We start from the raw sequence: 15,302 nt of genomic DNA, 5'->3' as shown, positions 1-15,302 counted from the left end.
CCATCTCTGATATTAGAGTAAAAAGACAAGCTTTTCTTTACGGATTATTGAGAGCAAATGCTTTTCGAGTGATTTGCATACTTTTTAGCGTTATTATATTTTTTGCGAGTTATTGAGCAGTGGAATGTTTGAACCTGCATAGACACGATTTTTTGCAAAGTGACATATTTCACCACTTTTTTGTTAGTTGGTTCTGTCTGAGTGGTAGCACGGTATGTTTGCTCGCATTGTTGTTTATAATGTCGTTTTCGATTGAGAACCTAGACACTAACCCGGGTTAGTTGCTTCAAACGTTTTTAATGGAACTGAGTTGGGTTCTCGCAAAACAGCGGTGGTGTGAGCGAACCCGAAATATTTTTCAGGTTGGAACCCAACTCGGTTTTCAGTTCAGTAACCATTCATAAATTACGTAACTCAAAAATTGCCCAAAATTGACACTGTCTCCCCCCTTGTAACAAATTGTCACAAATTTCTCCACTCCCCCTCTCCTATTACGCAACAAATTCCTAGAATTTTTTTTCTTCTTCGGTGAAAACATGTTACGTAACGATCTAGCTAACTCCCCCCTATGTCACAACATGTCACAACTTGTTGTACCCCCTCCCCCTAAAAGTGTTACGTAATTCATGAATGGTCCCTCAGTGGCGCATAACCTAGGTTCGAAACTGGCATCAAACAAACGCTTTAACAGCAGTTAGGTCTGAAACTGAGTTAGTTAGCCTCAAGCAAAAACGACATAAGTAAGATCATTCAGTAAACAAAAACATGTGAAGTAAAATACTGTTGTCATAAGTTGTTCCACTTTCCTGTATAATATTGTAGACAAATAAAAAATTTGAATAAAACATAGACGTACTTTGACTTACAAAAGTGTCTTTGAAGATAGCAATAACATAAACTCATTACATAAGTTAAGTTTCGGTTATTTGCGATACAGCTTAATTGTGACGATAAATTATAATAAGAAAGTATTTATTAAATTACTATGATTTTTGTTGTGCACTTCGGTCAAAAAAATATAAAATGATCTCAAAATATCCGGAAAACATTCATCTTCGTTAATCCCTATAGAAAAGTTTGTTCTTTTGCTGCAATCGAGAGATGTAGCTTCTGTTAGTCATGCGATGCACACTTCCAACGCGATGCGCATTAGAACGTCGCGACGTACGGCGTTGCCAATATGTAAGTGTTCGCGGGTTGTATTAAAGTGGGCCATGCGTTGAAGGAACATACCGTTACTAAATCATCCATAACTTTCGATAGGAACAAAAATGAAAAATTCACAATACAGATTATTGAAGGTGAAGGATTGCTGCGTAATTTGACATACTTCCTGAAAATTTTTAGCGTGAAGAACACAAGAAAAAATGCAATTGAAATTTTTAAATAGATGCAAAGTACCGTTATTTACTCAATTATACAATAGATATATTTTTGTGAGATAGTGTTAATATTATTCTATAAGTATACAAAAATTCATTCAATTATCTTCAGTAGTTTTTGAGATATAAAATTTACAATATTATTATACAAGAAAGTTTAAGGGTTAATATCTCAAAGAAAAAAGGGAGTTTTAACGAAATATTTATACCAAAAGCTATTCACCGTAATCCCTATACAATAAAATATACCTCATGAAAATCGGTGATTTTGCGAAAAATTCGAGGATCACTTGACATGGCTTTACTCAACTGCGTTTTACAGAGTTTGTTCCTTCGGAATCGATCACTTGAACTATGTTGTCCAAATAGGAGAAGCATAGCGTCAATATAAATATGAATCAAAGAAGAATTGCATCTTTTCAAGTGGTTCCACAGTGATTCCAAGGAGGATTAAGATTGTTTTTATCACGTTTTTCGAGCGGCAGCGTCTTCAGCAACGTTAGTTTATCAATTTTCCAGTTTATAGAGATATCAGTTTGGTTTTGAATTATGTTTGCTCTTTTATGCAGGGGGTGCGAAATGGTGGTAGTCAGCTATTGTCGTCTGCATCCCTTATCTCTTAATTGATTCACCTCGGTTATGTAAATAATATTTTCCGATTTTATTTTAATGCAAATAAATTAGCTTCATTTCGTTATATTCTGAATAACACATACAGTGTCATATGTAATTTTAAATGTTCTTTGAGTTGATGACATTGTAAGGGAACACGTATCGGCCGATTGATTCGAGCCGACATTTCTTTAGACTGAGCAAACTAATTTCTTTGTTTGTTTAGTGTTTATTTGATCAACTAGGACACTAATCCACTAAGTATTTAATGCGCGTGGAGAATACGCATGGTCTCGTCTGAGTAAAGGATAACTTGTGAATTATTATGTGAATTCGTTGTTTGAAAAATTGCGACAAGTTGCTGACAACGCAGTAAGGCAGCGCGATAATTTCGCTGCACCGAATAACGTGATAAAGTAAGTGCATAGGAAACAAATAATTTGTTATATCATAGTAATAATTTTTCAATATTTCTAAGTATTTTGATTCTAAGAATAGATACTGATACTCCCCTGCGCTTCGATGATGAGCCAAAGGGCGCGTACTCTTGGGTGGTGGATAAGAGTGGGAGATCCGAGCGAGTGCTGGTCCATTGATCTCTGTGTCTCTTGACTACTAATCATTAGATCAAGTGTTTTGGCGGACAGCTAATATGGATGTTTCTACTTGCAAATGGAGGGACATATTGGTTCAGTTGGTCGAAGACTCATTTGATCTTGGGCATAGTGATCGATTCATGCATGTCATCTATAAAAGATGATCAGACTGAAAGTGGGTGTTTTTATCTCTTAACTCGCTCGAACTGTCGCTCTGACTCGTTAAGATGGCGAGTAAGACTCGTCTATAACGAATCGGATTCGCTGTTTTTTAAAAACAGGGTCGACAATCTCTTATGGATGGAATCTCTTTCTTAAACACACTGTTCAGTCACTAGCTCAACATAATAAACTGAAACACATAGTTTTTGAAGAAATCCAATCCACGTGAACCACATCATCAAACACCTAAAAGTAGTTTAGATGCATGTAATATCTATTTCTCTCTGTAGCTAATATATTTTTATGTACTCAATAGTATAGAAAATCTCTATATTCCCCGCTTTATAAATCAATTTACTCTGCCTTAACATTATCCATAAATGCTAAAAATAATCTATACTTGTCCCCAAACACCATATATCTTTGCTTGACTTATTTTTCCTTTTATTACTATATCTTAAATCAGATTCAGGGGAAGGGTATAGCGTAGTTGGTAAATCGATTGCCTTGTACGCAGCTCACCTGGGTTCGATTCCCAACCCTGCACATGGGGTTAGAGATTTTTCCAAAAGAGGCGAATGACCCTAAGATTAAAACCTCTATAATCAAAAAAATATAAAAATCAGATTCATACTAGCTCACTAACACAATAAATTACATATTCTCTCTCATCCTAAACGTCTAAACTAATCTCTCCCATGTACGTTTACAAACGCTCGTGACCATCGCGATAACGTAAACCTGGTCACAAAATGAACATGCAATTGTAATCCTCCACACATACTTACACTCGCAATCTTGCCAAAATTAAAACAACCCGGTAATTAAGTGAATCTTTTAGCATTTATAAATCAACAAACGCACCTTAACCCACCGCTCGCGCGATCATGAATCGGTCCCGTCCGGGAGTCTCTACCCTCGATCTTAGCAGCCTAGTTGGACCAATACAAATGACGCTCATATACACTAGATACCGGGAACTCTAGTGATATGGGACAACTCACTCTCTGCTAGCATCTGAACCGTACACTGAAAAAGTATAAGATTCATGGTCCGCGCGCGATCATCTAAAACACACGCGAATATGTGAATTCCGTTATAAAATCAAATGTACACAGGCGAAGTCACATACAAACGATAAACACGTTAACATACAAATTCTTGTGGCCTTTGCGATCATCCACGCAACCTACACTTGCGATCTCGCCAACATGATAGCGCGAACCTACAACGGTCTCAAGCGTGAACCTATAAACTCATGCGCTGGCGCGATCATGAATCGGTTGGTTCCGGAAGTCTATATTCGGTACCATCAGTCTAGGCCCATGCCTTCAATTGAACCAATAAAAAAAGAGAAAGCTCTCATGTCCACTGGACAACACGTTCCATGGTAACATGACTGGGAACTCTAGTGATATGGGGTGACTCACTCCCTGTCAGTATATAATCCGTACACCGAAAACTAAATATCAGAATGACGGTCAGCCTGACCATCTAAAACACACGCGAATATATGAATGGCCGGCCACACGGTTACAAAATCGAATTTATACATGCCAAGTCACATACACGCGAGCACACGCGACAAACACGTTAACATACGAACGCTTAAATCTTTCGCGATCATACACGTATACTTACGCCCACGATCGCGCAAACATGATAACACCCCGGTAATAAGGTGAACGTTTTAGTACTTACGAAGTTGAAAACGCTGTCCTTAAGCGCGAACCCACAAACGTCCGTGTTAGCGCGATCACGAATCGGTCACGTCCGGAAAACTTTACCCTCTGTCCTAGCAACTTGGGTCCATACATTTAATTGGATAAATCAAAGACAACGTTCGTATCCACTAGGCAACATGTTCCACACGGAACGGAAAATTAAGTATCAGATTCACGTTCCGCGCGCGATCGTCGAAAAACACTTGAATATATGAAAAACTCACGGTTATAAAATAGAATATATGAAAAACTCACGGTTATAAAATAGAAAACGCAAAATTACACACACGCTAGTACACGCGACATACAAACCCACACGCGATCGGAAACGTTAGCGTACAACTGCTCGAGTCCTTCGCGATGGTACACGCGATCAAGAAGTCCCTAGGCCGGCACACATCGGAACCGTACAATGAATATCACATTCAGAATCATGGCCCGCTGCAATTGGCCTTAGGCAGTGTTTTAGTGGGCGACATTGCCTGCCTCGTGTGCAATTGTAGTGTATAATTCTGGCCGAGAGCTTTTTCGAGAACCTAGCTGTCTATAGCTCCAGCAGGACAACTTTCGAAAAAAAATTTCTTTCGATATTTGACAACATCAATTTTTATATAAAAGAGTCGGATTTGGTAAAATCAATTGCTTTTTTTAAAAAGGCTCATCACTACAAAATATGTTTGTAGCAGCAGTTCTTGCAATTAACGAAATAGATTTGTCATAACCCAACCAAGAAATTAGTTTTACGCTTATCATGGTTTTTGATAAAGAATTTTCGTTTACAAAAGAAAGTTACTATGTACAACCCACTTAATCCACCTAGCAGTGAGATAAGGCATTTCTTAGACATATCACTGTTGGATTATTCATTAGTTAGCAGATTATAGAAAATAAAAACACAAATAAAATTTTAAAAAAACTTATAAAGCAAACATATGAAGAAAAAACGCTTTTAATCCACCTAACAGTGTGATGAGACATTTCTTATAACTCTTATCACTCTCTTCGGATATTATATCGTTTGAGAACATTTAGAACTTGATGCTTCGCGATGTTTTTGATAACACATACTACATGGGATAGTGGCAGGACTCAGAGAATCGCTCAAATCAGCATAGGACAACATCAGTGCTAGAAATCTCAAACCAAATCAATGGGAAAGCGAAAAAATGGCCCATTAAATAGACATACAAACGAATTATTGCTATTGCTCTGTTAATAAAATATCTAAATTCCTCAATCAATGCATTGTGGTGGGAAAACTGAATTTTTCTAAAGGGGTTATGTATATTGTACTGAGCCAAAAATATCGATTTTTTTTTAATCGATTTGAAGTTTATACTTTACTCAAACTTCAAACGCGACTGAGAACTAAGAAATCAACGCTTTTTTCTCGAAAAAAGCGATACTAGCAGTGACACCATTCAAAGAAAATCAACAGTGAATATTTCCAGACTTGGTTTTATTTCCTATTTAAGAACTATTGTGTTTTTTACATCCTAGATTGCATGATTCAGTGATCGAAACCCAAAACTTCATGAAGTATTTGAAATTATTAAATTAAAATTTGTGTTTGCTATTGAAATTGACAAAATGATAGTATCGACCCTTTGGCGATTGTTTACTTTTCCGGTCCCACCTATCAGCATTGAAGTATCGCCCTTACGTTAATTAAAATACCAATTTTACAATTGGTGGGGGTTTGGTGAAAATCGATCTTACTGTCCAAACGGCATAATTCCGAAACCGTAATTTTTGAAGTTTTAAAATTATGCAGAATTAATTTTTCAGAAAATAGTAACAGAGTTCGTGTCTTTAGCGAATTTGTTGAGACTTTATTGTAGTCATAAATATTAACCTGAGAAAATTCACCATAAATACTTCTTGGACGATATACCGTCAAAATTATATTATCAAATGATGCGCTGTTTAACGTTTCTAAAACTCATCGAAGATACTAAACCTCCGAAACTGGCGGATTCAAAATGATGTTATCTTGACCTTAATTTACTGTTTTTGAACATTTGACCTATACATATAATTGGTCATACAACAAAAATCAAATGCTCATCAAAATCGATCAGGACCTGCTAGAGTCGAATGGAAATCGTCAATTTTTCATAAATTTCTCTCTACATTCGGAAAGTGTTATCCTGAATATTACGTTTTCGTCTCAACTCGACGCATTCCCAAAATAAAAACCTGTTTTAATCCACCTAGTGGTGCAAATGTGCTTTTCTCATTTGTCCAGACTACGATTTCATGGCTGGTTATGTTCAATACAATGGTGGAAATGAATATTACATGTTCAGTACGATTTGCACATACATACAATGGATCGACAGCCACGATCTTGAGATACTATGTGATACTGAAACATCGCTTGAAACCAGCGGCGGATCATGGAGAAAGATCCGTGAGGTCCGGGTCCTGCCAAAAATTTTCAACTTGTTAAGAAATTTTAAACTAGTTTTAATTTTAAAGTAGCAACCCCTCACTGCATACTCCCACCGGGCCGGTATGATCGACGATTTTTAGAGTGATTGCATAATCTTTCTATATGAGAAAGGCAAAAATGTACCAAAGTCCAAAAAAATCAATGTTTGTCAAACATTATTTTTTTCGAGTTTACATCAAATCTCAATGTTTCATGCATTTTAAAGTCGTTTGGCATCCAAAATACAAATTTGATTTTGAAAATTTTTCATTTCAGTTTATATGGGAATTTGCTGTGTGATTGCACTCTTCAACTCGTAACTCCGGAACAGGAAGTCCAATCAATAAAACATTCAACTGCAGCCGATGGGAAGGTTGTACCTTTCATTTGAGACTAACTTTGTGCAAATCGGTCCAGCCATCTCTGATTAACAGAGGTCACATTTTTTCCACATACACACATACACACACAGACATTTTCCGATCTCGATGAACTGAGTCGATTGGTATATGACACTCGGCCCTCCCGGTCGGGATTAGATTGACGAATTTTAGAGTGAATGAGAAAGTCAAAAACATTTTTAGCAAATGTTGAAAGTTGTGCATTTTTTCTTGGTGAGCAGTTCTATGTTTCATAGACATTAAATCAATTTCAACTTCGCTTTCTATTAAATAAAGACCCTTATTACAGTGCATCTCTACAAAAGCGAGCTCAATTTGAAAAGGAATCTGAGGATTACGATTGATTATAGAACTCTGGAATTTTCTATTGGAATGTTTTCAGGCAGGAATTTGATAATGATGCAATTAGACAACTGTGAAATCAAGACCAAGATCAGTTACATATCAGGACCCCATTCCGATAATTTATCAAAAGTCCTCACGATGTTTACAACAACAGGTTATCAATATACGTATCAGATAATTGTTATTGTAATATTGAATTAATCAGCAACAATAAATTTTCAACTTCAATCCAATTTTTTTTTTTGGGTGTGGTGAGGGGGGGAGGAGTTGTATGGTGTTAAACCCCAAAACCTTCTCTTGGCTACGCCGTTGCTTGGAGTTATTTACTTCGCTTTTATTTTCCGATATGTTTCAGATCGATCCGATGGTTATAAGTTAGAAAAATTGCAGTCAGAAGGTTCGCACAAATGAACATTTTTGCACTGATAAGCTATCAAGTTCCTTCCAGACAACTTGGAAGTGTTCGGTGATTATTTCTAGCGGTTATAAATAGTAAAATGAAATACAAAATTCGTTTTATCGAAATAACGTTTAGCTTATTTCAATGGATTATTACTATATTGAACAATAAATAGGCGACAAAGAGTAATCAACAAACAATAAGCCATAACTTTTAAAGTATTCAAAATAGATATTTAAAGTCTTTAGTAAAGTTATTCGCAAAAGTAAGAGCTACAAATTTGCTGAAGACATCATTTCGATATAATCACTTCCAAGAAAATTTGTGAAAATATCTCACTCATAGGGGGATTAATCAGCAAAAGCACAATTCCAAAAGAAAATCCATATTACCTCCATTAAATTCTTCGAAGATACTATTGACCTAAAATAAGCCGTTTTGGCGTTAAAAATAGATTACATGTTTGTGGTCATATATCTGGCAATGGGAAATGATAAAAATCTTTCGTCCGCATTTAATGTTAAATATCTCTTTTGATAATAGTCCGATTTCAACAAGCTATAGGTTGTTCGAAAGGTATTCGTTAAAGCTTTCTAAAAACATATAAATTGTTAATCTATATTGTCAATTTCGGCAGATAATTTAAAAAAACTGCAAAAAACGCCATTTTTACGCATTCAAACATTCATATCTTGAAAATTAAACATCAGAATCAAAAACAAATTAATAGCGTTCATACTGTTTTTTAGTTCTTTCATTTAAAATTGGTTTGGATAAGATCGGTTCAGCCATTGCTGAGAAACACGAATGAGAATTTGTCCGTTACATACACACACACACACACACACAGACATTGTCCCAAATCGTCGAGCTGAGTCGATTGGTATATAAGACTCGTGAAAAAATCTTGAAAGTTTGAGCGAATTCTATACATTTCTTTTATAAGAAATGTAAAAAGCTATCAAACTCATAAAATGAGTAGAAAACATAAATCAAATTAGCTCAGCTCAATAAATGAAAAATTTGGCAATATTTAAAAAGTAGTAAATTGACTCAAACTCACCAATTGGAAGAAATAAATAAAAGGAATAAAATGACCAAAATTAATCGAATGAATTGATTGAATCAAATGAATCAAATTGATCAAATGAATTAAATGAATCAAACGTATAAAGTGAATCAAGCGAATCAAATGAATCAACAGAATCAAATGAATCAAAGAGCATACTTTTTACTGTTAGTAGCGATTTGTCTCAAATTCAACTGATGGAAAACAATTATCTTTCTAAAGCAAGAAGGGAATTTTTATTATTACAAGTACAATGAATGTTGAATGAAAATTAAAAGCATCCCGCAAAAGATCGATGACATTGAACGTGGCATACATTTGACATCGGATGCTTTGTTTAGTTGGCTACACAAGTGGCTACATTGACGTACACCGGCTTCCTTCTGAAAGTACAGATGTCTACATTGTACAGCACCCGTCATGGAGCGACTATTTAAGCCGAAGAGTTGTGATAAAATGTACCTACAAAATGGAAAATAGCGCTGAGCAAACATTCGACACAGAGGCAAACACGGGCGCGCGTGTTTCAAATGCCAAACATGTACCGGCGGCGGCATCTAAACAGGCCAGAGGGCAAGCAGTTGCGAGAAAGTACACGTTCTGCAACAACAAAACAGCCAATCGAAGAATGGGCGATGAGTCAGTTTTGCGTCAATGCCTGCGGTCGTTCCGCGGCTGGCAACTCACTCATATGTCGATCTAGTGTAGTATTTCTGGCACACAGGATTTTACAAGCAGAAACCGGGTTACTCTGGGGTTTTCCAAAAAGTAACATACGGAAACAAAAGTTTACATTGAGTTTTGTTTTCAGTTCATTAGGTAATCAGTATGAAAGTTTATCCTGCATAAATCGAGGTATGGGCTGCTTTGGAGCTTCTGGGCACTATTTAATGAGCGCTCCGGAAAATGGAAATGATTGAATATCGAATATATTGAATATTTATTATCGCCATTTATGTCCTTCAAAACCAGTCTAATTTTATTGTGATGACTTCTTTGAGCAAGAAACATTCATTTTTGCTTCATTATCAGCCAACTCTAGTAATAGTTGTAAAATGTTCTAGTAATGTATTTAGAGAACCGGAAAGTCAACTATCAACATACCTTCTGAAGGAAAATTCTGGACGAACCGTCATTCTCCGAGCAGAGATTATATCAATTACCAGTAGACGAAAGAATAAAACAATATTAACAAGTGTGCTTAACCCTCCGGAAGTCGCGCAAATAGCACACTGAACGAGCAGCCGCTGGTGCGCTAAGACGATTTCGTTAGATTTTCAGAGCATCGTGCACTCAGTGCACTAGCGCGACTTCCAGGAGGATAACGAATAATGTTTTGTCCAGAATTTCCCCACACTTTCCGACCTTAGTCATAAATTACTCGAGAAAGTATTTACTTAGCTGAAATTTAAAAGCTAAAAACAGTACAGCCCAAGTAACAATTGAAGTTTTGTAGCACGCTACAAGTGCAATCTAAGTTTTATAAGTGGCTATAAAACTACTATAAAACCTCAATTGTTAATGACTGATTGAGGAACGTTGTTGTCTATGTCTTGAGACAGTTCTCATGTCATAAAAGAAAAAAATGGCGCTTAACAGCAACAAATCGTGTGACATACGGTAGCTATAGCAATTACTGCTGGAACGTTTTGTATAACTAGTGATTAAAAAGTTGAACAATAAACAGGACGTATCCGTGAGATAGAAACCAGCCCGTTACAAATATTCAGTCAATTAAATGATAGTTAAGTATAGTGTAACACTCACCCATTGTACACACGGCAGGTCGAGTTGTTAATCCGCTTATCGGAAGCCCGCCGCCTTCGGTCCTCAAACAGGTCCTTGATGGCCGTCACGCCCAGTACAAACAGTACCGGTATCATAGCGATTTCCTTGCCAAAGGCGTTGATCTGGGGAAACCAGTTGAGCAGCACTATGAAAATGAAGTACAAATTCGCGACTCTGTGAAACTGTTCGAGCAGATTTTTCGGCACAAACGACAGCAGTGTGTATTTGGTAGTCCGAATTTTGTTTCCAACCAGCCGCCCGTTCGGGTGGTCATGTTTTGGCGTTTTGGGAGGCACTGTGTGATTGGGGACCACGATCCGGTAGCCCCGGTCTTCGAATTTGCTACTACGACAGAACATAATCCGTTTCCACCAGGGAGGTCGATCCGCCCGCCGAAGAGTGTAGATCGATTCCGACCGCGACGCCTGTCGGGAATGACCATTGCCGGAAGTGGAAGCGGTTCCCGCTTCTCGCGTTTCCGGCGGCTCTTTGTGACCTGGTGGAAGGATAAAATCTGTTTTGGAGCCAACACGGCTGTGGCCGGATCGAGGAAGAGGAGTATCCGTAATCTGGCCCTGGGACAAAGCCCGTTGGTGGCCACCTTTAACCGCTGATTTGAGCACTGAAGGCCTAGCGACTGCCCCGTACAACCCAAAGGAACCCTCTCCATGGCTGATAGATCGAGAGTGTCCTCCGTTTCTAGGATTGTCAAACAAGTTTCGACTGATACTCGTTGCACTGGTTGGTGGTCCACTACCGCCCACTACACTCGATCCCGGGAATACGTAGGTTCTGGTAGCATCCGAAGCCAGGTTCAGTAGCCCAGAATGGCCACCTGGAATCTGTAGATGCTGCTGGGATTGTTGAGGAGTCAGAGGTGTCGTAGGTTGAAAACCACCAGTCGATGGAACATCCTTTCTCGAATCCTCCAATTGTGTCATCGTTGTATACCACCATTAGGAACCGATTAGCCGCCCACTTTTCCGATTCCTATTAATTGCACTTAATTGATTTTCTTATTTTAAGCCACTAATTTCTCGAACATCTTTCATTATTTAGCAAAAGCTTCCATAGGCCTCAATCATATAGTAAAAACACTTCAAAATTCACAGTTGGTAGTTGAAATAAATATTTCGTGAGCAAGTATAACAGAAACGAATACGCCACCAATCAACGATCGTTAAAAACACTAAATTTTATTTTTCGCGTTTCACCCTCCGTAATAAAATGAGCCAGATTGGTTTCGGCTTAACGGACAGCTGTTTTAAGTTCACACTTTTCGCTTCGTTCAGAGTGCTGCTCAATCGCGCGTAAAGAAGAGTTCCGACATTGATCTGGAAATATGAAAAGAAAGGGAAAATGAGGTAAATATCAGATTGCTTTCGATTTTCAAATAGGATTTGTGATTTTTAAGTTATTAATTTTGTGGTGATCAACATCGAGACACCGGTGAGATCGATCGGATAGAAATTGTCCTGAATGATGAAACAGATTTCTACGCACGATTTGTTTACTTTATTCATCCACCCTGCGTATCGGCCTCTGGCTTCGGCACAACCATATGCTACTGAAATAGCGAAAACAGATCGTTTCGTACCGATATTAAAAAAAAACTAACATTCTTTAATAGCCGATGATTTTTTTTTCAAAACAACCGCGTATTCGTAGTGTGGTATCGTGTAGTGTGATGTAGAGTAAAATGGGGTCGGGCAGACAAGACGGTGCATTTTGGATTGCAGAGCACTAGCTTTAAAAAATATCCGCGTCGGTGTTTTTTGATTGTAACAGAATACTTCGACGTAGCTCGCACATTCCAAGTAACAGAATTGTTCGCCAAGGTAAGTTCTACAAATGAACACTGATTTCTTGGTTGAATTCTGAATCAATACACGCTAGCAAGTCTACAAAGGGATCTGTGAACAAAAAGTCGAAAAGACAGAAGGTCGAAAGTAGAAAAACTCTAGTAAGAGAACTGCGGAGAGAAAAACAGCATTTTTGGCAACGTATGCCCCGGCATTGCATGGCAACACGTCCAATGTTATAAGGATAGGCAATGTTCGATTGGATTCGTTTTTTGACAGCTAAACGCGAATCCAATCGATCCAAAATGGAGTCTCCGCAGTTCTCTTTCTAGAGTTTTTCTAGTCGAAAGCAAATAGGCCAAAAGACAAAAAGGTCGAAGGAACAAAAGGTCGAAGTACAAAAGATCGAAAGACAATTAGACGAAAATGCAAATTGAAAGACAAAAAATTCAGAATTTAAACGTTTTTATTTATTTGAAAAAAAAAGGTAAATTCGAAATTTAACGAAATAGCTTACCTTATATTTTCATATATTGAGCTCAGAATCAGAAATCAGTAATCAGAATATATTGGGTTAAATGGCACGTTCCCCGTATTTAGTCGTTCAGAAGCTAAAAATCGCTCCCCTTCTATACACAAATCATAACAATGTCTATTTGCACAAGCAACTTTTCATTGCGAAACGCAAACAAACAATACGGGAAAATGCAAAGCTAGTCTATTTAACAATGCGACCAAACTGTGTTGCTGTTGACTTTCACGAAATACCCTGTAAGACCATCGATTTGTGAAGTGATGATATTGAAGAGCTCTAGATAGCAGAAGTTACGACTGTGCAATTCCACCATCTATGTCATACGGTCACTACGTTCACTAGCCAATCAGAATGATTTGCTTCGCAGAACAACTTGAAACAAGTCGTCGAATGTAATGGTATTTTATACAGCAATATGCTGGGATGCTAGACGATGGCACTATTGAAGTAAAGCTACATAACTTGGTAGCGCCTACTAATGCTGGCATTATCAAACAAAACAACACATGTTAAAATACGGAGAAGTGGTTACTATTAAGGAAGATACTTGGACCTAAATAACGTTTCTTTATGTTTGAAGATACTGTATTCTGAATAACGATTCCCTGTTTTAGGCCCATTTTTTTAATTCAACTCGTACAAGTTACGTTTTCATTAAAAAATAAACTATTTTCAGAAGTAGCTGGAAGAAACTACGAGTACTAAATCCACGAAACAAAATTTCTTTAACCTCCCGGAAGTACACGCTGCTCTGAAAATCTAGCGAAATCGTCTCAGCGCATCAGCGGCTGCTTGTTCAGTGGGCCATTTGCGCGACTTCCGGAGGGTTAAATATTATATTTACCGAACAATTTACAAAAATACTTGCACACCCTGACGAGAGACCAGAGATTTCAAACTGTCGTTGGAGTAATCTACAATCTTCAGTAGAGCGGGTGAGAAGAAACATCTTGAGATCGTCTGCGCAAGGCAGGCGTTAAGTCTTCGGAACTAGAAGGACGTCGTTGAAGTAAAGCAGAAACATCAGCGGTCCCAAGTGACCTTCCTGGAGTACTCCTGACGTAGAAGTGAATGTGGGTGCCTGGCAATCTCCAATGCCAACCACTATTTCTCGATCTGTAAAGTAGAATCGAAAGAACTGCAACAAACTACCGTTAATTCCAAATCTCTCCATTTTGGCGATTGTTTTGCCATGGTTCACTTTGTGAAAAGTGGCAGATAGATCTGCGTAGATAACATCGGTTTGAGCACGACGTTCCATACTCTCTGTTAAGTAGGATGTAAAGCAAAGCAGGTTAGTCGTTGTCGAACGCCCACACGTTAAGCCATGTTGATCGTCACTTAGGCACTGCTTGCAGTGAGCCTGGAGAGGTTCCATGATCACCAGCTCGAACAACTTGGAGACAGCGCTAAAAGACGTAATTCCACGTTAATTATTAACGTCTCGCTTATTACCCTTTTTATGGACTGGAAACATACATGTTCGCAGACTTCCAAGGATGGAAAAATGCCACTGGCAATAGATGTTCTAAAGATGCGATGAAGTGGAGTCGCTAAAGACGAATTTCGCGCCAACTCGAACAAATGTTGGCAGCACCCTCTCAGATTTTAATGAAACTTTTTGTACATGAGAACTTTGTCACAAAAAGCCACTTTGCATACTTTGTTTTTCCAAAAATGATTTAGACTGTCTTTTGAAAACTATTTTTACCAATTTTTTTTTCAAATGGCTATAGGCTAAAAATGACAAATCTTACAAAAAAAAAATATTGTAGGAGTGATTTTCACAAAATTAGTCAAATTTTTGAAAAAATTCTTCATCCACTCCTACACTGAAAAAAATCGATTTAAAAAATTTGAAGTCGATTTACAAAGAAACCTAATTTTTGATTTGGATGAAATTTTGTTCCAAGGTAGGTAATTATGTTCCCTACCTACCGTCAAGTTGGGCACTTTCAAGAAAAAAGTTATTTGAAAAAAACTTTTCCTTGTCCAAAGAAAAAAATTCCTTGCAGTGTATGTTTACCGAAAACTAAACGAATGAAAGTGATT

The 15,302-nt window shown here is 37.6% G+C and overlaps 1 protein-coding gene across 2 annotated transcripts in view; it reads right to left on the bottom strand.

Annotated features, from left to right (window-relative positions):
- LOC131694898 (phospholipid-transporting ATPase VD-like) overlaps positions 1-15,302 on the bottom strand; it is a 198,760-nt gene that overhangs the window by 66,387 nt on the left and 117,071 nt on the right. For both annotated transcript variants that reach the window (XM_058983414.1, XM_058983413.1), the window contains one exon: positions 10,893-12,247. In XM_058983414.1, the coding sequence (XP_058839397.1) occupies positions 10,893-11,854 (962 nt within the window). In that variant the 5' untranslated portion in view covers positions 11,855-12,247. The remainder of the gene's footprint in view (positions 1-10,892; positions 12,248-15,302) is intronic.

Source organism: Topomyia yanbarensis, unplaced genomic scaffold (genome assembly GCF_030247195.1).
Source record: "Topomyia yanbarensis strain Yona2022 unplaced genomic scaffold, ASM3024719v1 HiC_scaffold_19, whole genome shotgun sequence".
Taxonomy (NCBI): Eukaryota; Metazoa; Arthropoda; class Insecta; order Diptera; family Culicidae; genus Topomyia; species Topomyia yanbarensis.
The sequence above is the reverse complement of the archived record's forward strand: the minus strand, read 5'-3'. Positions and strand labels throughout refer to the sequence as shown.